Source organism: Triturus cristatus, chromosome 5_1, assembly GCF_964204655.1.
Source record: "Triturus cristatus chromosome 5_1, aTriCri1.1, whole genome shotgun sequence".
In the NCBI taxonomy this organism is placed as follows: Eukaryota; Metazoa; Chordata; class Amphibia; order Caudata; family Salamandridae; genus Triturus; species Triturus cristatus.
The window spans coordinates 224442805-224468342 of NC_140587.1; the positions used below are offsets into that span (position 1 = coordinate 224442805).

The 25538-nt window shown below is 43.8% G+C and overlaps 1 protein-coding gene across 1 annotated transcript in view; it reads left to right on the forward strand.

Moving 5' to 3' along the window:
* Positions 1–25538, forward strand: part of COL22A1 (collagen type XXII alpha 1 chain) — a 1010593-nt gene that overhangs the window by 695690 nt on the left and 289365 nt on the right. Inside the window, exons 23-24 of the mRNA XM_085604869.1 lie at positions 3654–3707; positions 15662–15715. Coding sequence (XP_085460995.1) covers positions 3654–3707; positions 15662–15715 — 108 coding nt within the window. The remainder of the gene's footprint in view (positions 1–3653; positions 3708–15661; positions 15716–25538) is intronic.

Below are 25538 nucleotides of genomic sequence, written 5' to 3' on the forward strand. Positions count from 1 at the left end.
AGTGCCCACACTACAAAACTGGCTGGATAGCCTAGCGTACTGTAACACACACAGTGAAGTGTATGCCACCACATTACCACGCTCCTCACACCCCAAAGAAATCTGGGGGCCATTCAGGGCTTACACCGAGACTACACGTCAAACTGCTGACTCCCAACTCGACAGCGGCATAGTCCCCGCTGGGGTAGGATGAGTGGCATATGCAGCACAATACCCTGTTTTCGAATGTTGATATGCACTCTGCTAAGGTTGACTGTCTTGCTTACATGCATTTATTGGAAACTGCTTTTCTTTGGTGGGAGGACAGGGGCTAGGCGGGAGAAGCGTGCATTCTCCCCTCGGGGACTCGGACATTCCAATGGGACTGCATTTATTAGCATTAATCTATTTCTTCTTTTGTATCAACAATGCCTTATATTTGGTCGGGGTCACTGTATACCCCAGTTAAATGCAACAATGACAGTGAGTGCTCTCGTTTTTATTGCTGTAATGCACTAAAATGGTAAATAACGTTGTTTTTTTTAAAACATCAGTTCTCTTCAGTGGTGTGCTATACACCACACATCAAGGTCAAGCTACTTCATCTCATTTATCTGGACATAAATATGAGCAAATCAAATAATTTTCCTGATCAGGTTGCCATATGTGCCTGTACCCATGCCAGACATAGGCCACATCGGATGAATCTGAACATCCCTAACCACATGCTTTTTGCTTGGGCCAAGACATCGCTGAGTTACGTGTTTCACCGGGCATTATTCCAGTAGTGATCTACAAATGAACATTAATCCTTGGACTCAGGTTTGAGGCAAATTACAGAGACATACACACAAGTGTACATCACACTGAGATGCTTTTATGCAAGACCATAACAGGATACATCTAATATTATGGCTGTAAAATCCTTACTGAGACTTTCGATGGTAAGGTCCCTATCAATACCACTCAAACTGTACTTAAACCTCCTGATTAGGGTTGATAAAATCCCATCCAGTACTATAGTACAGTGAATAACTTCACCTCTTTGACATTACACATTTGATGACCATCCACTACCAAGGACTCATCAACTCACTCCACCACTGTCCTGACTAATGGTGGCATTAAGTTTCCTATAATAAATGGAAGGTGTGTCTTTTGTAAATGGCCAATTGACTCTGTTTTGGTTCAGACAGATGCCTGTGCATGGGCAAACAAGCCAGTATTCCTATGCAATATGGACGTTGGGCCCCTCCCCAAACCATTGTTAACTTCAATGGAGCTGCTTTAGTGAAGCTGCAATGCTTTTTCAGAGACAGAAAAACATTACCACCTCACAGTTTTCCTCTGAGACCTTACCACCTCACAGCCTTGCTTTAAGACTTTACCAAGGCATACCTTACACCTTTCATCTAAGACCTTACCACTTCACAGCTCACAGCTTGTCTCTAACACCTTCTTACAACCTCACAACATTTATTTAAGACCTTACCACCTCACAGCTTTACACTAAGACTCTACCAACACACAGCTCATAGCTTTCCTCCAAGACCTTACCACCCCACAGTTATCTTCTATGGTATCTACTGCCTCCCTTCTAAAAATAGAGCTACGTTTAACCTGCTAGTTATCCAAATACCTGCACTTAAGAACATGAGACCTGCTAAGCAGACTGGCAAACTCTGCCCAGTCTCTCACAACTTGCAGACATAATGCCCTTATACCAAAATCCCTCTCGCCAAGGCAATAAATGCCAAAACAAAATAATTTACTGCCAATGCAGTCTGTCAGCTTAACTCCTTCCCTAAAGACATTCAGATCATGCTGACACTACGCCCTTTCAGAAAATTCTCTGTCTGATCATTCAACAAAGGAGTAAAGCTGCACATGTGGGTCTATGATCTCGCACGGAAGAAGGTTTTGACTTTCAAAAATTCACAAACGTTTCTAGAATTATGCTTGGAAAAATGGCTATTGCAACTATAGAACATATCTCTGAATTCAATGTTGTTTGCATGTGTAAATTTACTAAAATGTAGCTGTGGCAAGTAAACACTTGGGTGAAACTCCTTCCTGCGATTTTGGATGTGTTCCGACCCTCTTCTCAAGTTTTTACTCCTGCCCTTGTTAGGAATACTTTTCCAACCTCTTTAAGAGTGAAAACAACATTTTGAGAGGAATTTATGAATATCCACACATGGGCAGAGACTCTCAGGAAATTCCAGCAACGCCAACTCCCTGCCCCTCAGAGTAGATTTATCCACACACAAATCATTGTTCGAATCTATTTTTATTTAAGTGACAAAATAGCATACATGATTTCAAAAATCAGTTTTACAATCTTATAAGAGGAAGTTTGCCTCACACACTCATCAATGACTGCCAATTGGACCTCCCTTCCAAAGTGGCTTGTCATTCCAGAATCCTACACGTCATCTGTTGATGCCCTCTCACCTTATAATGTCTTGCTGTCTGACACATTGACACCTTGCTGCGCAGCTCTCCTATACTAAGGTTATAGCTTTCATTTATATTGGCCCAAATGACTTGTACTCACAAAACAATTGACCATTGGACGAAACACGCCATTGAAAACTGAGGAGAAGCAGACAGAAATAACACCATCAATAAGAGAGTTACACCAACTGAACTGGCCAAGATTTGGAAAAGAGTTGCTGTGTTTCCTGGTCATTTTTGGGTTCAGATCTGATAGAGACTGTTGAAAAGTGCCAAAGATATATGGTTTGTGACAGAAAAGAATACAGGTCGATTGTGAGCCTGCGAACAGAGTATCAGAGAGGAACGATTCATGTGGCAACAGTACGACTAGAATTATCAGGACAGAGGCTAAAATACATAAATCAAGTTTGAAAAGAAAGAGTATCAAACCACGAGGTTTTACCAAATGGTGGGCACATTAATATTTACATAGTATAGAATATCAACTTGAATAGTATGACAGTCAAACTCTTGAGCTATTAAATGGTTTATTTCGCCTCTTTATTATGGATGTTTCTCAACAAACTGCTAACCTGTGGCTACCTGGGGGGAGCAACTGGGAGGTAATGTTTGTGGCAAAATGCCATTTCGAAAATTTGATACGTTAGGGACATCTCTCCTTTTCAAGTTAGCAGTCCAGCAACAGAAAAATCTGCATTCTGAAGGTCGATGAAACCATCACTTCTCTGGAACACATCAGTGTTTTACATGCAATATTTATTCGTGACCCCACCAGAGGCAAGTTAGAATCTGATTCTAGTCCAGAAAGGTGACCACGTTTTTGTATATTGATCGGCTCTGAAGCAAATAGGATGCACATTTTCATGGTCATACTTGTTTTAATGACTCATTTTCCCTTTTTAGCTCATGTATATCAATCTCTTATCTGTTGTGTGTTATCTTTTCAAGTAGGCAAGTTGTCTTCATGTCATCCCACCCGCGCTGCCCTCAAACAATACTTTATTGAATTAATTTAATCTGTGATATAAATTCAGCAATTAGGCCCCAAATCTCTCAAATGTATTTTTAACGTTAGGTCTATTCAATATTATCCAAAGTGTTAAAAGATGTAATTTTTCCTCTGAAGAATCGTCTTGCTCAAAATCGAAGTTGTAGCTTCCAAAAATATGACTAGGGACTCAGTCATGTGATGCTGTATTATATTCTCATTTTAGGGTCCTGAAGGTCCAGAAGGAAAAGTTGGACTTCCGGGTCTACAGGGTCTACGGGTGAGTTCAAGTTTGCTTATATTATACATTTTGTTAGTCAGCAACAGGGAATTTCGAATAATTCAATTATCCGACTATGAACAGGGGACATATGTTTTTATATATACCCTGAGTTGGTTCGAAGGTTTACCTTGACATCATTAATGGGCAGAATGTATGGGTATCTTAAAACCCCTTGGTCTTGTGTTGTGATGAGTAATGCCCCGGTTACTTATTGGTAATCTTCATTACTCCGAGTCCTGGTCCTCCTTAGATGCAGCCTGAGTCCCTCCCGAGCCTGGCGGTTGAATATTTCCTGTTTTACTGTTGTCATTTTGATTTCCCCTATTTATTCTATTAGGGACCATTATTTTATAAGCTCTTATCATATTTCCATTTTCGTGCTATATTTATTATTAAAAGGTCTGTTTTTTTAATCGAACTTGACATATGTCTTTCACTTCTTTGTTTTTTATATGCACTATTATAAGGAATTTACTACACACGTTTATCGTGAATTGATTCACTGCTGAGTCAAACAAGTGAACTGCGTCAAAGTAAAATCATAGAATTGCGCACTTCCCTGTTACGTATCTTGTTCAGGACACACACCAGAGTCCGTGCTTGCAAACGTCCTCCAGGGCTTCCCCCTCCACTTGTCTGTAAGATATACGTATGCCCCTTGGGGATGCTTTCAAGAGGAACCTGTCAACAAAAAAAGTTCCAGAGGCATGCACAACTTTTTACTGCTAAATTACTCCTCCTCCTTGTTTACAGCAAGTGAAATGACACCTCCAACCTACATTTCAAAAGTTCCAACAGCAAATTGCACATTTGAAAGTAAAGCCTGGCAAGGCGCCACTTCACCACAGTGGCGTAACGAAACATGAGGGGGCCCCCCTGCAAAGTACATGGAGTGGGGCCCCCCACTCTCTGAACCAAGTAAGGAGCTTGCAGGCCACGTGTCCACCGCCCGTGCACAGTCCCGGAGTGGCGCCCTGGAGCGCGCCCCCCACACCGTGGAGGTTGCAGGGGCTATTGTTACCCCACTGCTTATTACCTAGCTTTCTAGAAAACCGAACTCCGTATTCTAGAGTTATCTAGAAAATGCTAATTTGTATAGTAAAAGAGAGCCCTAATCGGAGTGCAGTAACCCTTATGTCCCTGGTGCCACTGTTCCTGCTGCTCTAATGATAGCTATGTCCCCTATTTCAGATGACTAAAGTGATGTGGCATATGTTATAAAACTGGGAATGTAGAGGGTTGCTTTTGCAGGTTTACAAGTACAAATCTGAGAAACGTTTGCTTGAGAGGTGCCTTCTTAACTTGAGTATTGTTTACCCTTTTACAATTTTGGATCCCAAACCTTTGTGTATTATCTGCTTCGTTCCAAGTACTCGCGAAGGAAAGTGCCCATGAGCTGAAAGCCCTCCTACCGGTTACATCCAACCTGACTCTCCTTGATTCTTTCTTGTTCTTGGCTGCCTTAGCAGTCAGACACTTACAACCCGGTTGATATTTGTCAGCAGTGCATTGAAACTCCATCACTTGACCTTAAAGACCCTGCCAAGTTAGTTGAGTTGTTACTTTCAGAATGTATTCATCTAGCCCTGGGGCCATTACATTGCTGGGGTTGGGCTTATTCCAGTACTTTATTGTTAACGAAAACAGGATCATCATAAGTAGGCAGCTTGAGGGGGCCTATCAGATTGTTCACAGTAACCAAACTGGTATTATCAAGTAAAGCACCTCCCAAAAATATTCACATCTTAAACAAAGCAAACAACACTTAACCACAATTGTGCACGTTATTAGACATGCCATCACCAAAGGCACCGCCAGCGGCTGCCACTGGAGCTGCAGCCTTCACACAGTATTCCCCAGACAATGCTGTGTGCTCAGCCCTTGCAGCCTTAGTTTCCTCTCTGAGCTGAGCAATAACCCTTGAGACTGCTCTAAAGGACTCCAACTCCACACCCAGTCAACATTGATCTGTGTTACTAATAAAAGTATTGCGCTGAGTCCCTTTTTACCTGCTCAGAAGCATCTGATCCAGAGTGGATGAAGATCCAGTCTTTCTCTGAAGAGAAGGTGGCTGAGCAGGATATTTAAATACCCGCAAACCTTGATGTCACATCTACATTCCCACAATCCTTTCTTCTATTGCTGCAATCTTTAAATGCGATTTTCAATAATTAGGCTGACTTTTCCTTATATTGTACCATATTCCACGTGTTTCATTTATATTTAAAATAAGCCACTTTACCTTTCAAGGGTTTATCTTTTTCCTGGGATGACAAGCACTAACCTTCTTTTGTAAAATAAATAAATAATAATAATACAAAATTTATAAAGCGCCTGGTTACTCCATACAGTGTTCCTGCCCTAGAAATGAATTATCCAGTATAGAGCCAAAATGCACAGTCTACCCACCCTAAATTTGTTTAAAAAGCTTAAGTTTCTTACGAAAGACTAATCCTGAGAATTCCTGTCTCAGATCCAGAGGCATGGTGTTCCACATTTTGGAAGCCAGAAAACTAAAGGAACATCCTTCCATGGGTGCTTTTTTCATGATGGGGATTGTGGTGAACGCAGCTCCTGCAGACTTATGCCTTCTTCTGGCTCAATAAGGCTTCACCAGAGAATATTGGTAATAAGGTACTTTATAATTCAAGATTTTATGGCAGAAGCACGTGGCTTTAAAGGACACTCTCTTGCTTAGCGGGATCTAGTGTAGTTTAGCAAGGGCTGGTCCCATGGAGGAGCGTCTCGTGATGTTTAGCAGCAAACTTGCTGTTGAATTCTGCACCCTCTGGAGCTTTCTCAACCTCCCTTGTGTGGCTCCGATATATAACACATTACATTAGTCCAGTCTGGACATGGCCAGGGCCTGGACTACTGTTTACCTGGCGGCTTCACACGGAGAAGGCCCCTGATCTTTTTCAATGTTTTTAGGATACCAACACATTTCACCACAAGGTTGGCTGTCTCGCTGTCAAATGATAGATTTTGTCAAACCCTATTCCTAGGTTCTTCACTTTTGGCTAGGGAACAGGTACTGGTCCAAGTGCGTCTGGCCAAAGACTGTCAAAACTCAGAATCTGACATTTGTTTGCAGTTTCCGTGTCAGTGAAATGCCCTGCATACCCTGCTCAGCACTCTGGAGAAGCACAGCCTGGAAAGAACATCCCAGATACTGCAAGGAGTGTGCACTGTTTGGCTCCAGCACACCTCAAAGAGTAGCTCCCGGAGTGGTGTGATAAGTGAGCCATGCCACCTCCATGTAAGGTGGCAACGGAACCCCGGCACTGATGGAAGGACCCCCTCTGGTGTGTTTGGGCAGTGGTGGTACAGATGGAGAGGTACTACGCCTCCTGGAGCTTGCCCATCCCTGATGACATGCCATCAATCATGGCGACAGATAATCAAGCCACCAATTGACTGCCCTTTGGGCTATTCAAAACTGTGAATGACATTTCCAGCTAACCAATGACTGTAGGTGGCAGGTCCATTGCCCCAGTGGGCACCATTGCGCCAAGAGTGCTTACAGTATGTTAAGATTTGCTTCCATTATGCCACAGAAAGCATTACGGAGGACACCATTGTGCCAAGTATTCCCACATAATGTTCAGAATTACCATCATTATGCATAATTAGATTTGCCCCATCATTGATTATTAGTATATGTTTGAATATGCACATCCCTCAATAATCCTTAATGCGAGCTCAGAGTTGCATCATCACTCAGTAATCCTAACTGCATACCCAAATTTGCACCATCGCCCAGTAGTAATCAGTACATGCTTATGTTTTCGCAGTCATTTAGAAATGTCGACTGAATGGCCACATTTGTAGCATCACTCGAATTCTATTTTATGCATGGATTTACATCATCACTTAGAAAGCCTGTGCATGATCAGTTTTGCAGCTTTGCTGAGAAATATTGGCTGAATGCACGCTTTTCAGAGAACTGAGATCTTTACTCACTGCCATAAGCATTCAGCTCAAGCCTGGGCTTGAGCTGTCGGATTCTACCAGTGCAAGTTTCTAAGGGACCATTTAAGTGTCACTCGTAACACCCTAACACCTCTGCACCCAGAGTTACTGGGATCCCGGGTATTGATAGCTTGGGAGAGAGATAGAGGGAGGGATGTATGTATTTTGCTTTATTTCTTAATCGTCTAAGCTCCGGCACACAGTTAAATCTTAAAAACATAAAAATGAAAACATTTACACATCACCTTGACCGCTTTTCTTGTCTCTATTTCTAATTGGCAGCCATCTGTACATTACTGATGCCCGTTACTCTGCCTGCTCTGTGTTAGTCTTGATAAATGAATGCTTTAAAATGGAATGTACCCTTTCATTGTTCACTTTCCAATGTGTTTTCATTATCATGATTATGAATTATGGAAAGTTATTTTGGCTGTTCGTCGTCGTTCAAGGGTTCTGTCAACATATACTATTCCTACAACGAAGTGATGGTACTTAAATCGAATCATTTATGTTGGTGAAATATATGCAATGTACATTTCACAACTGAAACAGTAATACCTGATGCAGTGTGAAACTGCATGTTACTTCAAAAGGAGTACTAAAGTGGTGCAGAGGTATGTAGTGAGCTGAGTTGAGATAGAGTTGGGCGAGCCATTGAAAGTTGAAGCCTGGATCTGGCTCAACTCGAGGTCCCATTGGAACCTTGAGCCCATAACGAGCCGAGCCTTCATGTGCCTTCTGCCTGCCACCCTCACTCACTCTACCTTTATGGACAAAGAGGTGAAAACAGAACCTTAACATTTGAGATAAAAACGAGAGACAAACAGATACCCATTCAGTGAATGATCTGTTCAAAGTGGAACCAGAACACTTGGATTAATTGCGGCTTCCCCCGTAACTTAATTGTGTGATCTTAGGCAGATATTTCTTTTTACCTGCTTTTTCTTCACTACTGCATATAAAAGCACCTTCAAAAACGTGAAAACTGTCTTGCCTCTTAGTTCATTAATAGCACTACTGCCAGGGTGGGGGCAGAAATGGGTATAAACTCAAGTTAAAAACTATCACTTTTGATAAGTACGTCTCAGACAGTGTTTCCATGTGATTTATAATGTCACAGCTTCCACTTGTTCAAGAAGTATGATTTACATCGCAAACGTGTTCGCGGCTCAGCTCGTGCACAGGTTCCAAGAACCACCCAGACCCTTGGCTCGGCTCTGTCTTGGCTCGCACTGTTAATTTGTTGCATCGCTCACCTCTAAGTCGTGGATTCGTCTACCTACCTTCCATGAGATCATTCATAAGTTATTGTCCGTTTACTCCCTCCAAGTTCCATGTTTAACTTTCCAATGATGTGTCCTGAGGGAATAGTCCCATTGTTTCCCAATCCCCAAGGACTGGGCACGAGCTCCAGCCTTCCGAGGGTGACTTTAGGCCTGACTGGCGTGAGCAGTGGTTGCCCGTCCGATTTCCTGGCTACATTCTATGACGTTTATCACAACAACATTGTTTCTTTAATTTATGGACCAAATGAAACTTCGAGTAGAAGAAAGGTAACGGATATATTTATATTTAGAATGTGCAGAGCTGTGTCATGGAGAGCCCCCCTCTCATAGCTGCCAGGGTTTCAGATTGCTATGTGTGACATTTTCATAATTTCAGTGTGATTAGGAGTGACATTTCAATGACCATGAGTGACACTAGCTCGAGAGCAAAATACTGCAATGAATAAGAGGGAAATATATACATATCAGAATTTACAGCCATATGAACAACAAGAAAAAGATTTAAAAACTACTGCAAAGCATCACTAGAAATTAGAGGGCACTAGTGCCCTTGTAATCTGATCGTACTGTAAGGGTGGGCAGGACGCCCCCCCCCTGCTGGAGAGATTTTGTTTTATTTGGCGCAGGGTGCTGACCATTGTGCAATAATGAGGCAAAATGCGTGCAGCGCTAGTCAATTAGCACGGCACCCCCTCCCGACCGAAGCTGTTACACTACAGTATTGTGCACTAACGTGTCACTGCTGAAGATGAGAGAGGCTGCTTGTTGCACAATAATTCCTAGAGTGAATGAGATCGTAGGCAGCCCAGAATGAATCCAATTTTATAGCAACCAGGCGCAATGACATACCTGGCAGACACGAAATGTGAGAGAGCAGTCCGTGCTGAAATAAATGTAAAGGCGTGCGGCGGTAAAAATCAAGTAACTTTAAGTGTTTGTGCTGCAACTTCTTGCTGTTTGCGGGGGGCGCTCAGTGGGGCAGTCTAGCCAAAGATGGGCGATCAACTAAGTGACCCTGAGTGAGAGTAGAACGATCAGACACAGGGCAAAGGTAGTAAAAAGACTGCAGAGAGGGGCCCTCACCAAGCAAGCTCCTTCTGGCACCCATCAGATACATTTGAAATTCCCGCCTGTCCGGACCTGCAATGGCAGCAATAGAGATGCTGATAATAATTAAACTCCGCAAGGATTGTTACGTCGAGGGGATGTGGAGGGTAATCTTTAATGAAGTCTTGCTGGGGTTCACATTGTAAACTTCAAAAAAACCTTTCTTTTCTGTACCACAGCATGGCAGTGTGAACCCCACCCGTCCCCAGAGTGAAAAAGTACTCACATACTGCGGCGCCACCCGGGCAATGATTTTAAGGGTACTCACCAGCTGCACAGTCTGTGAATGGTGCGTGCTCTCTTGCTCTGGGCTACATCGCGGCTGCCACGGTCCCGTGAGTCGAGAAGGGCGTCACTCTTTGCATGGATCATGGGTGCATCAACCCACCATTCTATCTGCTTGGCGTGCATGTGGGGTAGGAGTCCTTACGACCGAGCGCCAGGGATGTAGTGTGCTTTTCAGAATGCTGTGCTCCCTACTCTGCCCCCCCAAAGATGTGATACCCCAACACCCTCTGAGTACCCCTCGTGAACCAACACTCATTGCTTCATACTTTTTAGTCTGGTGTGGGGCATTGTTCGAAGGTTTCCAAATCGCTCTTTCATCACCATTTTCGGTGGGATGCGCGAATCACTAATGAACAGAACTGTCTGCATGTTGATTAATATCTGTACTGACGTCATTACATTTATGCCGATTTATTGGTATGTTGTGCTGTTCTCTTTTAGTCAATGTTAGGGTTTGCGTTAGATGAAAATAACACAGCAATAAAAAGTAAATCATTGTGGGGGTTTCGCCACTCTGTGCATTTGGGATGAGCCTGCAAGAACCAGCGCCTGGATACCCTCACGGCCCGTGACAGGCAGCGCTCTACATACAAATACACCTTACATTACATAAAGGTTTGCGGACCAAACTCACCTCGCCTTTGTGCCTCGCAAAATATTTGTTTTGTACAGCATCGAAGCTCTCATATGCATTCTGCCACATGGCGCTAGAGCAGTGCCCCGCCCTGGTGAAAGCCTCAGACTCCTCACGCCTCTGTCACACCCGCCTCCGGTCAAGAGCCCAGTCATCGGGTATCACAACGTAGATTCATTATACATTTGACCGCGGAGGTGCGAGCATAACTACCATTTGCCGCACAGAAACTTTGCTGCCTGACCCCTGCCCTCCTGCGCCACAGGCGCCAGCAGGACGTGACGTACCACGACTAGCAAAAGTCGGTTGCCGACACTGGGCGCAAATTATTACATTGTAGCACAATTAGCAACGCTATGGCTTCACTTTCCGGGGGCAGGCGCAAATGAAAATGCATTTCAGTTGGAATTGGCTTCCTCGGGAGCTGTCAGGTCAGGGTAAAGTGTTGAGGGGGCCCCCTGGAGCTCGGGGCCCCCCCGCACCGCGGGGGCTGCGGGGGCCTTTGTTACGCCCCTGCTTCACCATCACCTTACAGGCTTACAGTAATGATGCGGTAACGCGAGGCGCTGATTAGGCGTTGCTCCGCCCACCTCGACATAGTGACGTACATTTAAAAAGCATTCGTGGGCTCCCCGGATAATCCGATGTTAGGGTAATTGGACACATCAACCTGAGACGCGCAGGTTAAAAATAGCAGTTTTATCTGCCTTGCATGTATTTACCTCATGTACCAATTACAGTTATTGTTGAAGGTGAATGTAAAAGTAACATGGAGCCTCTGTGTTTTAATTAGCAGTGCCATTTTTGCTTCTGGATCTGGAGATTAGAGGCACTTGTGTGACACATTAATTGCTGTATTAGGCTACACAGAAGTTATGTGCACCACAAATGCGGCCTACAATTTTAAGCAGACACTGGCACCATACATTTAATATTACTGCAGATGGTAACGTTATATTCGTTGTTTAGAATCTGGTCCATGCATAAGCAAGTTAGGGGCACATGCATAAGAACGTGGCGGAGTGCGGGTTAGCTCCAATATTGCTAACGCCGCGCTCCGTCACTTTATCAACGCAGGGATGCGCCATATCTACAATAATACGGTGCCCCCTTGCGTTTCCCCCTGCGCTGGCACTAAATTCAGCTGCCTAGTGCCAACGCAGGCACCCTTGCACCATAGTGCAAGGGTGTCTGCATTAGAGGGAATGATTGTTTATGTCCAGAAAGGGACACCTTCCTGCACATAAAAAATTATTCATGGGAATTTGCTTTTTCTATGTTAGTTGCACAATGAAGCACACATAGAAACAGCAAAAACAAAGAGAAATAAAGCATTTTTCCTATTTTCGCCATTTTAAGACCAGGTTTTACCTGGTCTTAATTTTGACGCTGCCTCCTATGTACGGCACCATTGTAAATAGGGGGCAGCGTCAAAACCAATGGGTGTGGCGGAGGAGTACCTATCTCAACACCCATTGCACGCCCCTTTCACGCTACGGGGCTTCATTTACAAGGTAGCGATAAGCCACATTATGTGGCTTAACACCGTCCTGTAAATAAGGCGAAGAGTTTATCACCACAGGAACATCACTAAAAGTGACGTTCCTGTGGCAATAGGGGTTTGTAAATATGCCCCTGATACTGCCAACTGTGTGTGTTTCTCAGCTCAGCAATGGCGTCGCGCTTATGCATACATTAATTGAAATATGACCAGAACAATTATCTATACTACTATTACAATGGCAGTTTCTCTATTTCCATACATCAAAATGGAAATAAAAGAAGGACTGTGGTGCTCCCACCTGGACCACATGCATGGTATTCTCCCAATAGAATAGCAAGGACGCCATGGATAACAGTCCCTTTGAGTGCTGTTAGAGTAGCAAAATCCAACAATTATCAGTGTTGAATGGGCCCCTCACAGCTGTGGGTCCCAGTAGCACTGCACTTGCAGCACAGTGGTAGCCACACCCCTGTTTTCTCCAGCCTAGACCAATGGAGACCCAAGAGGACAGCTGTAGGAGGTATTTAGGGGTTCTGAGTAACAGTGGTGCTGCCGCAGGATGAACATGAGTAAAAAGAGAGACGGGTAAGCCCCTCCTTCACGGCCCAACACATCTCCTCAATCTGCCTCTTGACAGGAATTTTGGTAACAGGCCTTTTTTTTATTTATGTTACAAACTAAGCTCTGTATCCTATTTAAAATAAACCTCATGTACATGTAGTACAGAGCTAGAAACCCCCCTTAAGAGTGTCCCGCAAAAAATGTCTAAAATGAGACGATAGAGCATAAAAGTGCCACATCCTAAAGAAGTTCATAACAATGTGCACAACTGGTGAATAATGTGGTTCCAGTTATATTAATATAATTTATTAAAGTGATAGAGTGAGTCGATTGTTAAATGAAATCCTAGCTGGATAAGTGAATACAGCTCTATTGCATTAGTGTATTTCAAATCCCCTCACAATTAAACCAGCTGCCCACACACAGTGCTTAATTTGAGCCGGTGGTTGTCAGTGGGAGCCACTGGCACTTATATAGGGGGACTGGCATTTATTTTCCTGCTTCAGATGTTTACAGAGTGCAAGAGAGGGAAAACACAGAGATTGGAAAGCCAAAGGAAGAGAAAGACAGCAAAACCGTCAAAAGGGTGAAAGCGGGAACCAGTAACAGTGAGGTTAAAGGGCAGGGATTGTCTGGTAGCGGATTAAAGACTATCAGCCTTACTATTTGACGATCTGATATTGAATTGCACCGGCTGCAAACACCGGACTCTTTTTTCACAAATTAGGCACTACGCACATTCTTAACACGTGTACTCAAATTTTGCCTGTATGTCAACATGTGAGATTTAGATACAAAGCACTTGGTCATAATTGTTACACCATCATGGGTGCATATTGTTCACATGGTAATAACCATTCATTTTTGGGTGTGCAAATTGTACCTGGTTTGATTCTGCAGACTCAGTGTTAAGGATAACGAATTGGGAGGGATAACACCTGTGTCGAGGGTAATTTGGCCCCATCTTGCATTCCACTTTAGGCATACATGGGAGTTTTCCCTTGAACGGGATTAGACACAGTAGTAACAAGCATTGGCATAGCCAATAGGTCTCACTTTTGGGACCTTATAAGTATTTAGTTATGCAACTGTTGCATGGCTAAACACTTATAAGGTCCCAAAGGCGAGACCTATTGGCTATGCCAATGATTGTTTTCTTTCTAATCGCGACACCAGTGGTTTACTTATAACATTAAAAGTAAAGCGCGGATGCCGTGATTATAGCAAAAGTAAAGAAATAGATGTTTGTTTCTATTCCTTTACTTTTGCTAAAATCGCGGCACCCGCGCTTTACTTTTAACGTTAAAAGTAAAGCGCGGGTGCCGCAATCATAGCAAAAGTAAAGAAATAGATGTTTGTTTCTATTTCTTTACTTTTGTTATAATCGTGGCACCGGCGCTTTACTTTTAACGTTAAAAGTAAACCGTGGGTGCCGCGATTATAGCAAAAGTAAAGAAATAGATGTTTGTTTCTATTTCTTTACTTTTGCAATGATCGCGGCACCGGCGCTTTACTTTTAATGTTAAAAGTAAAGCACCTGTGCCGCGATTAGCAAGATAAAAATGCTACCGCCGGCCACAGCTTGCAGTGCATGTGCGCGAGTGGTGCGCGCGCAGCAGTAATCACGCCATATGGCGTCTCTGCTGAAGCGCGCGCCCGCGCACATGCACTGCAAGCTGTAGCCGGCGGTAGCATTTTTTAAAGCCCTTACTAAAGTCTCTCCGAGCAGCGCATGCGCGCTGACTCAGCAAGGCCTAAAAAACGAGTACTACAAGAGGTTGATAGCGTATGGCTGGGAACGAGAGTGGAGAATCCTGTGGGCGAATGTATACAAATAAAAAATAAAACACTTACCTCCTCGCCACGTCTCGAGTCCTCAGCCGTCTCTCCTCCGTCGTCCCTCGTCATCTCTCCGCCGCGGCAATGTACCGTTGTGATTGGTCTGAGCGCTGTGGCTCGTCGCTCAGGCGGGGAATGGGATGCTGGGCATGTTCCCCACCAGGCTGTGTAATGCAGCCTGGTGTGGAACATACAAAGTGCGCATTATTGCTTGGCCGGCCCAAGAGGGCCGGCCAAGCAGTCTTGCGCACTTTGGAGTGCAGCAACCACTCCTCCTCCAGGATGTTACGGGAGTCCGAGCCCCGCCCTGCCCAACCTGGCTGATACAAAAAATAAAATGATAATAACAGAAATAACTTCTGTTATTATTATTTTTTACAGTGCTTCGAGAGCAGTGGGGCGGTGCTCCTCCACCTTGGCAGAGGAGATGCCACTGCAAGAGGTAGTTACAGCAGAATATTTGTGATTATAGTCTGGTTTCTTAAAATAGTCAAGACTGGTCACAGGAAGTGAAGAAACCAACTTTGGTGACACAATGCATTGGATCCACATAACCACTGTGGGGCTGAGGAAGTTTGCACTGTGCAAGGAACAGAGCGATTTGATAAAATATATTTGGAGAAAGTTGCAGTAGACCAGTTGGACGAAATGATAGCACTTCTATTGCCAGTAACAAATAACTTTCTACAGTCCCATATTGAACAGAAGTTGTTAAATGGCTTTTCAGTGCCTCTGACAAAGTCGCTGCTTTCTTTCACAGGGCAAGAAGGGTGACGAAGGCCTGGCTGGAGTGGATGGAGAAACAGGATCACCAGTAAGTCAGACATTTTTTTTGTAATGGAAAAAAACATTTTTTCTTTGTATAATTACTTAGTTTAAAACCTGTGCGCCTGGTTCACAAAAGTATTGGCAAATGTCATGAACCTTTCAATAACTCAATTATGCCTACTTATTTGAGTAAATTACTAGGGGGCATATCAACAACAACCGGCGATAATTATCGCTCAGCGCTCTTAGCGTGAGGATAATTATCGCCGGCTAGCGTGAATTTTTATCGCTGAGATAGCGTGCTATTAGCAACGCTTATCTCAATAGCGATAAAAATCTACACGCTAACAGGCTAACGTGAGATTATCGCTGGAAACCCAGCGATAATCACACGTTACCTTGTTGATAGGGACAGGAACACTTAGCCATGATATCCTCCTTCCATAGGATATCATGGCTAAATCTGAAAATTAGCAGACGTAAAAAAGCAGCGTTAACCGCGGTTAGCGCTGCTTTTTTTGTCTCTAACAGGGTTAGCGACATTCTTGATAATAGGAGAAATGTCGCTTAGCGACATTTCTCCTATTACTTTACTCTGGAACGCCCACTTTGCATCTCATTAGAGATGCAAGGGGAAGCGCAGAGTAAAAGGGTGCTAACATGCAAATTTTCGTGTTAGCACCCTGTTGTTGATAGGGTGCTAGTTTTATCTCTGCTTTTTTGGCTTTTAAAGCCAAAAAAGCAGAGATAAAGCCCTTGTTGATATGCCCCTAAGTTCTGCTAATTTAACAACTTACATGTATTTTCCTGATGAATGGCAATCCTTCCTAAACACATCTTTAGATTTTTCAATTGATGGGTGCACATCACCCATTTATTCACCCCAATTATTAACGGGTCCATTAAAGTGTGAGATAGATGTTCTCTCAGCTCTTGCAACTCACACATTTTTGTGAATGCCCTTTAGGTTTGCCTTTACAAATGCTCTGGATCAAATTGAGAAAAACATTAATCAACCCTTGCCTTTTGGCCATTGTTGAGAATGTTCACTCCAAGACCACTAAGCGCATGAGATGTGCAGAGGACTGCAGAAACGCGCTGCTGTGTATCAATTATTTTATTGAACAAATTAAGAATTAAGAAATAACAGCAAATACAGTGACATACAAGTCCACTTTATAACCATATAGAGAAACAAATGTTGATTGTAATACACGCACCAACAGCAAACAATACTTAGATATAATTTTTAAGAGAGGTAGAAAAATGAAGAGACAGATGAAAGAATAAGATATAGAACGCAGAAATTAAAGAGGGGAAGAGAAATAGGAAAGAGCGGAAAAAGAAGGGAAGAAAGACAGAACCTGCTGGTGGACCTGGCCCTCTCTGCAGGGTCGCCACCAAACATTATGCCTTCACTCCTATTTTCTGAATTCATTTTTGTTGGCAGACTCTGTGCGCTTTACCACTGCTAACCAGTGCTAAAGTGCTTGTGCTCTCTCCCTTAAACTTAGTACAACTGGCCTACACCTATTTGGCACATTTAATTTACTTATGAGTCCCTGATATATGGTACTACATGTACCCAGGGCCTGTAAATTAAATGCTACTAGCGGGTCTGCAGCACTCATTGTGCCACTAAACAAGCCTTTTAAAACATGTCTCAGACTGGAGACTGCAGCCTGAAGTGCGGTTTTAAACTGCCATTATGACCTGACAAAATAAACCTTGTGCCAGGCCTACACCTTCTATTTGATTCATACAAGTCACCCCTAAGGTAGGCTCTAAAAAGCCCATAGTGCAGATGAATTGTATTTCAAAATTGGGACATCATGAGAATCGGGGACAAAGACCTGCTATCAGACTTGTATGGCTTTTGGAATAAGTCGGCATATTCAGCCAAGTCCCACGTGCAACAGGGATGGGAAGCAAATCTGGAATGCTCCTTTACCAGCAAAGAATGGCATCCTCCACAGAGCATGCATCTCTTCCTTTAGTACAGCAGGCAAGGAGGCGATGCTCAAAATAACGCACTACTGGTGCTTTACCCTGGCAAGGATCCCGAGATTAAGATGTGGAAGCAAAGAAGTGAGCTGGGGTAACTGCGGGCACGCAGGCACCTAGATGCACTTCCTACAGTGCGCTTTAAACTCAAACAATACTAGGAGAACATTAACTTTCCCAGCTATAGCCTGCTAGGACTCCCAAATTACTCTGACCTACCCGCGGTGCTTGGTTAAAAGAAAGTCCATCACTGCTGCGCTAAATGCAGCCAAGCAGTCCAACATCTCTAAGTTGAGAACCGACTGCATGTTGGACCATAAAGACTGACTATTCAGATTCAGGGACACTATTGGACTGGAAAAGCTCACAGCCTCACTTGATAATAAGCTGCCGCAATTTGATAAAATGTGGGGTTCATGCCTCCAATTTCTACCATGGGACTTTGGTGAGTAAACCTGCCCAAAATATCTTCAAGTTCTTTGTTTAACGCAACAAGAGTCCAAACAAAGACCTCCGCGATGGAGAGAGACTGTCGTAATCTGGACACCAGTTACAGCCGTGCTTAATAATATAGAACAGTACACAATGTGCATTTTGTGTGGGAGGGATCATCCCTTACACCCTCCCCCTGTTACCCTGCCCCCCACCCCTTGGCAGTGACCACCCTGTTACACAGTTGATCCTCCTTTATGTACCTCACTAGCCTATGGATGTGGGTGTGAGTATGTGTTAATGACCAAAACTGATAAATAAAAAGATTTGAACCATAAAAAGTAGGACATGTGCTTTTAAGTTTTACATATCCTGGTAGTGATAAACTCCTCAGCTAGTTTTTCACTACTGTAAGGCATACCTCTCCCATAGGATAACATTTCGTTACCTTATTACATGTAATAAGTGGTACCCTTTGATTGATAGCAGGTAGAAATGTCCTGTTTGGGCTCAAATTATTTGTTATTTAAAACCCTCTTTAATGGTAAAGTCAGATTTTAAGTCACAATTCTGAAAATGGCACTTTTAGAAAGTTGGCATTTTCCTGCCTAAAAGGTTCTTTGGCTTTCTAGCAGTTTTCAGCTGCCTGGGTCTACTGATGGCTCCCACTTAAGAATATGTCTTGGGCCCATACAGTGAGAATAGGGCCTGTGTGTCACGGGGAGAGGGCCATCCTGCTAGGAAGGCTTGGGGGAGGAGCTGTTCCATGCCCTTCACAGACTAAGGAACCTGACACTAGTCTTTTTCACTCCAGACTTCTTGGACCCTTGGCAGGGGAAGGAAGGAACTTTCCAGAAGCAGATGTGGGGGTAGCCTAGATGTTTCCCCCACTTCAAAGGCTTGCATCAGGTATAAATATTAGACCTTCAAAACAACTCTTCAGTACACTTCTGGACCTGCGGGCATTACAGAGGAAGGACTGCCTTGTTTTCCAGAGGACTGCCCTGCTGCTTGAGGCTTGCCTTGTTCCCCAGAGGCCTGAACTGCTGCCTGAGGCCTGCCTTGCTCTCTGCGTGAAGGAAAACTGAACCTGCTCCATTCATCCCAGGCTATCTGAATGACACCAAGGGTCAGTTGGCCGACCTCCTCTTCTGAGCTACGGGGATACAACAAGCTCTAGAGGACTCACTTCAACTACCCAGCTGAGCTGCTGCAACTGGATCTGCTTGGACCTGCAACTTGACCTGCCTGAACCCTGCTGACCTCTGCTGGAGTGAGTTCCTGATCCCCAAGAAGTGCTTTATCAGGTCCTAAACCCTTGGTTAGCACTAGAGTGCACTCCTCTACATAAAACAAAGAAATCCTAAAGTTCTGGACTCTTCGTGCCAAACTTTGAGAAGGTAACTTTTTCAGTGGGACTTAACCGGTCCCTTTATGCGGCCCGTGGTCCATCCCAGTCAGCCCGAAATTGTGACTTTCCCATGGTTGACCACGACCAGATAATCATGAGTGACTCTTTGTGATTTGAGGCACAATACTGACTGAAACCTTTGAAATGGTGTCTCACTTGTTTCACCAATTGGATTTTTGTTGCTCCTGTCACATTTTATTTCTTAAAATGTATCACATTTTTCTAAATTAGTTTGGAATATTGCTTGTGTTGTGTTTTTACTTCCTTACCATTTAGGTGTTGCATAAATACTTTACACTTTGACTCTAAATAGTCTGACTGCTTTGTCCCAATCTACCAGAGTGTTAAGCACTGATTAATTTAGTGACTTTGTGGTTTACTCTGACCAAGATTGTGGTTGTTGCCTAAGTAGGGCTTCCATCCCCCTCAACCAATAACCCAATTTATTACACCCACTCTAGTCAGATGACTCTTAGCTAAAACACTGATTTTTTATTTTTTGCAATTTTATCTAGCACAGACATGGCTAAGGGCATCAGAGCGCTTTACAGCATGCAGGATATAAGGATTACTTTACTAGTAATTAAACTTAAATGATTACTTCAGTGGATGTGTGCAGGAGTAAGCACAAGAAACAGCTACAACAATTGGGCAAAGGAAATACACAGTTACAGCATGAATTTTGATGGTGGTGTCAACTAACGCAGGCAGGTCAGATTGCTGTGGAGTGAATACAGAAGTCTGGTTGAGAGTGAATTACCCAAGACGTCTGTCAAAAAGGAGGAGCTTGAGGACCTTTTGAAGGTTAGTACGCAGGTAGTTAGACAGAGGGAGGGAGGCATAGCGTTCCAGATTGTAGTGGCGCGTCCAGAAAAAGACTGGTTCATGTATCGCTCTCGAGTGAATATGGGGGGTTCCAGTAGCAGGGATGGGGCAACAATTTGCTCTGAAGATTTTCAGTTTCTTGTTCAGATAGGAGGGTGGAGAGGAGTACAGCGCTCTGTGGGTAATGCAAGTGAATCTGAATTGGGCCTCGGTTCAATGACGAGCCAGTGGAGGGTTTGCATGACTGGGGAAATGTGGTCAAATCTCTCGAGACCTAAAACGAAGCGTGCCTCAGCATGCAGAGTAGCTCTCAGTGGGCCCAGGTGAACCTTGGGAATGCTTGAGGGAAGGGCAATTCCATAGTCTAGTCTAGAGAGAACAAGTGACTGAACCACTATTTTGAGGTCTTGTTCAATAATTAATTGTCTGATGCCCCAAAGCTGCCTAAATAGGAGTCGTGCACTATTGGCAATGGCTGCAATGTGGCTGTGAAGATTGAGATAATTATCAAGGGTGATGCTGAGTGATCTGGTACTCTGGACAGTGGCGGGGCAACCATCCAGGGCAGGAAGGTTTTCGGTTTTTTAGGTGAGATTAATAGAAATTCTGTTTAAGTTGGGTTGAGTTTTAAATGGTGGTTGGGTATCCAGTTTTGAAACTTTCAGAGAGTTTTTGAAAGCAGGGCAACGTCTTCTGGGGAAGATAATTTCAAGTATATATGGGTGTCGTTGGCATAGAGGTGGAAGAGAATCCCAGAGTTTCTGAGAATCACACAAAGAGGTTCTAGGTAGAGGTTAAAGAGGGTTAGGGAGAGGATAGGACCTTGGGGGACCCCTTGGTGAATGCTGACTGGTCTATAGAGTGAGTTGCCCATTTTCACAATTTGGGAACAGTTGGATAGATATAAGCAGAACCAGTTGCGAGCAGTGTCTCCACATCTCATGTGAAGCTCAAGAGTACGAAGGAGGTAGAGATGGTTGACAGTGTTGAATGCAGCGGATCAATCCAAGAGGACCAGGAGGCAGGAGTTGCTGGAGTTGCCGGAGTTGGGGATTCTGAGGGAGTCATAGACTATTTGGAGGATCTCAGTTTCTGTGGAGACTGGGTGGTAGTTGTTCAGGTTCTCTTGATCAAGAGGTTGTTTTTTTCAAGAGGGGGGATTTGACCAATTTTTTGTTATTCTGGGAGCGGGTCTGTTTCAGAGAGGAGTTCACCAAAGTGGTCCATATGGGGATAAGGTGTGTGGCAAGCTATTTGCTGATAGAACCTGGGATGGCATCCTGATGGTGGTTTGAGGGTTTTATTTTGGAGATGGTTCATTGTAGGTCCTGTTCAGAATTGGAGAGAAGGATGACAATGATTGTAGTGATTTTCATGGTAGAGTCTCAACCATTTTAAGGTAGTCTTTGATGGGGAGGGAAATATGGATGTCTCTAACCATTTTATCAGAGAAATCCAGGGAGTTATTGCAACAGGCCACTGATGACTTAGGAGCCTAAGTTGTGGAGGGATCAGTAGTCTGTGCAATGACCTCAAACAGGCGCTTTGGTCTATTCTTTGCCGAATTCACGAGGGCTCTGATATGGAAGGATTATGCTCTGAGAATTCGGTCTTTATAATGTTTTCCTGCTTTGCGAAGCTTAGTCATACTCAGGTGAGATGACACTTTTTTCCATTCTTCCTCACATTTTCTGATCAGCTTTCTTCCTTCATAAAGCTCTTTAGAGAACCACGGCCTGGAGGGTTTAGGTCTGGATAATGTGCATTTCAAGGGTGCAGATTTGTCTATAAGGGATTCCATGCAGGAGTTGTACTTGTTGGTGACCGCATAAATGTCCATATGAGGTGTGAGAGAAATTAGGGTGGGAAGGGCTATGATGGCCATTGCTTCTGTGTCAAGGTTGGACGTGTCCCTGAACCATATTTTCTCTCTCTTGGGTTGCCCATATGGTTTGGTATGTGAGCCGGTTAGGGAGAATGGAATTTGCATGTGATTGGACCAGTCGACTGGGATGAGTTGGAAAGACTACTTGTGCTCTGTGGCATAGTGCATTGGAAATCACTTCAAGTTAAACCATATAAAACCATAGCTGTAAACCATAACTGAAAATGCTCTACTTGGAGTAAGACCTACTTGAAATGATAAAACCTTTCATCGTCTTTGAATCACTTTTGTATCTCCTATGCCCAGATTCATTCATTCAGGCCCTTGTTAGAAGCCTAAACAGCTTCTAAATGCATCAATAGGTTCACTTATGCCTCCAAAGCCAGCCTCTTCTCTTATTGGCTACCTAGATTTAAAGTCCAATCTGATTGCATCCTCCTTTTCAGCGCAGGCCCTTCAGGGATACAAATGTTCTCATTTGTTGATAAGAAGCTTGCCTCAGTTTCGGCTCCAGCATGCATAGTAAATAAATTGCAGAAAGATATACCAATACTCATGATCTGAGATATACATTCCTTATTTTACTCCTGGAAGAACAGGAATCCAAAATTAAGTGAAAATACTATATTTGTCCTCGAGTCCCTGAGAAATATGGAGGATGAAAATACATGAGCTCGAAATTCCCCCACTCACTCAAAAAATCTCCCCAGTATAGATTTAAGATTAATATAAAGGAATCAGAGACCATGCCTAAGAAAAAAGACATCTGTACATATTCTAGCATAGAGATTTCTTTTCACTTTCCCCTCATGCACACCTATGAATAATCCCTACCTCACTTTTTTGAGGAGGTGCAAATTCATAGCCTTCTATCACCATGTAAATGATACAACGAACATCATGTAAAATATCTTATAGACTCTTTCAAATTAAAAATAGGTTATTTCTTGGAAGCTTGTATTTCACTTTAGTACACTAGAGTATATCACGGCATTGAAATCTGTTATGAGTAATAGTTTTCAAGCATAAACGTTTCCCCATCTCCGTTCCGTTTGCAACACTGCAATGAGTGAACCATAAGATATCATTTTGTCATGTGCACTGTATATATAGTCAGTGTTATAATTGTATGTAGAACACTACTTTTGTCTTATAAAACAATTTATAAGTGAGGTGTTTATAGCATACATCCTGAATTTAATTTCTTCCTGGTAGTTTGAGATTTAATTGACATCCAATGAAGTGACGTGATTTATGTAGGCTTGCACAGGTTGGCATAGTGTGGAAGCCATGATTTGAATCCAACTTGCCTTAGTGCTGTTTGGAAATTGGAATAATATTTCCATCTCTGTGCCATGATCACTCTTAGAAATGGGGTTTCTGGTTGGCTAGGGTATGCACCTAAGCCAGGCAGAATCCACCACTCTAGTCAAGGCAAGGGAGTAACACACCCAAGAAAACCCTTGCTCACCCCCATGGAAGCTTAGCAGAGCTGTCAGGCTTATCCCAGAGGCAATGTGTAAAGCATTTGTGCAATACACACACACACACCAGTGACACACTAGGCACACCACAAAAGAGACTCCACACAAGGTTATATAAAAATATCTCAAGTTTTTGTATATAAAACACATAGACCACAATCACATAAATCACTCACCCAACTTGGCAATTTTCATGACACCACATTTAGTGCAACAAAGCAATTACTCATAGGTTGCACACGTTATAAAACATTATGAAAAACCATTACTGTGCATGTTATACAGTTCCTGAACATAATACCTAATTATGTTTTCTGAAGAAGGATTCAAACAACTTATATCATGGCATCAGGGCATGGGATGCCACAGTTAGGTTACACCTAAATCACCAGATATCACCATGGAACCTAGCGCACCTAGGCTCCAGTCATGTGGTTGTGGGGGCTACCCTGGGATTCTCCTGAGTACCTGGAGTCTGGCACATTGGTGCTTCTGTGGGGCATTATACCACGAGCTTGATGGGGCTTCTCCACCCGTGCCCAACTTCCCCGCAGGGGCCTCTGTCAAGGTCTCACCCTGCCACACCATTCAAATCTCAAGTGCCCCCAAAGGTATGTGAGCTACCAGCTGTCCGTGACCATGCAGTGCTGCTGTGGTCTCTCCATGATGGAAGCAAAAAGTCCTAGAGGCGGTATGGCAGTGTGGCTTCCCCCAGGTGACCCTCTGGGCTCTGCGGTCATCTGGCTCAAAGGGGTGGGGCTGCCACGTCGACTCCGTGCTGGTTACTGGTTGCCATGGCAGCCTGTCTGAGCAGTATTGAGGTTTTCCTGGAGATGGGGCCCCACTGAAGCGGGGTTCCAACGGGTGACCGGCGCTCCTCCTGCATTCAAGTGCTCCCCCCCCAGTGGTTTTTCTTGCTGCTGTTGGCCCTCTCCCTCGCTGGAGTGGGCTGTGTGGGCGCAGCCGGCATGCGCTTGACTGGGGCTCTGAAGTAGGGACACCAATGGAGTAAACGTTATGCGCTTTCAGACAACGAAAAAGTGCTCCACATGCTCTAAACTTGGACAGCACAGCACTCTTGTTTTCAGCAGAAAAAAAAGCGCTCACCATGCATTGAACTGCAACAACAAGTGCTCCACACACGCTTTCACTTTTAAGGTGGAAAATACAGCACTCACCACGTGTTGTCTTGAAAAATGTGTGAAAGAACAATCCAGTCCTTTCCATGCTCCAGACAGGAGCAGCAAATGCAGGCCATCCTACCCCACACACCTCAGGGGCAGCTCTCCTCACACAGCTCCCAGCATTGGAGGCAGCATTGTGCAAAGGAGACACAGCTTATTTAGGTGCTAGTGAAACTCCTCCCACCACTCTAAATGCATACCAGGTCTATTCAGCCCAGTGATGAGTCACCCAGGCAAGAACAGGCACACCTCAACCCCCATGTGACTGTCTAGAGTGAATGCACATCCACAGCTCCTGTCACTCCAAAACCAGACGGTGAATACGCAACCAGGAAGAGGCACACAAAATGGTAAAACAAGAAAATGCCCACTTTCTAAAAGTTTCATTTTTAAACACTCAATTTAAAAAACACCTCTCCTAAAAGGTGTGCTAAAAAATTCTGAGTTCAGAGAGCCCAAACTCAATTTTTCTATCTTGTTCCAATTAAAAGTTACACATGTAACATGTTACAGTGCAGCTCCAATGATAACCTATGGGAAAGACCGCCTTTTCACATCGAAAAATGAAATACACAGTATTTCACTATCTGAACATGTAAACCACACGAGCATACGTCCTACCTTTTACATGCACTGCACCCTGC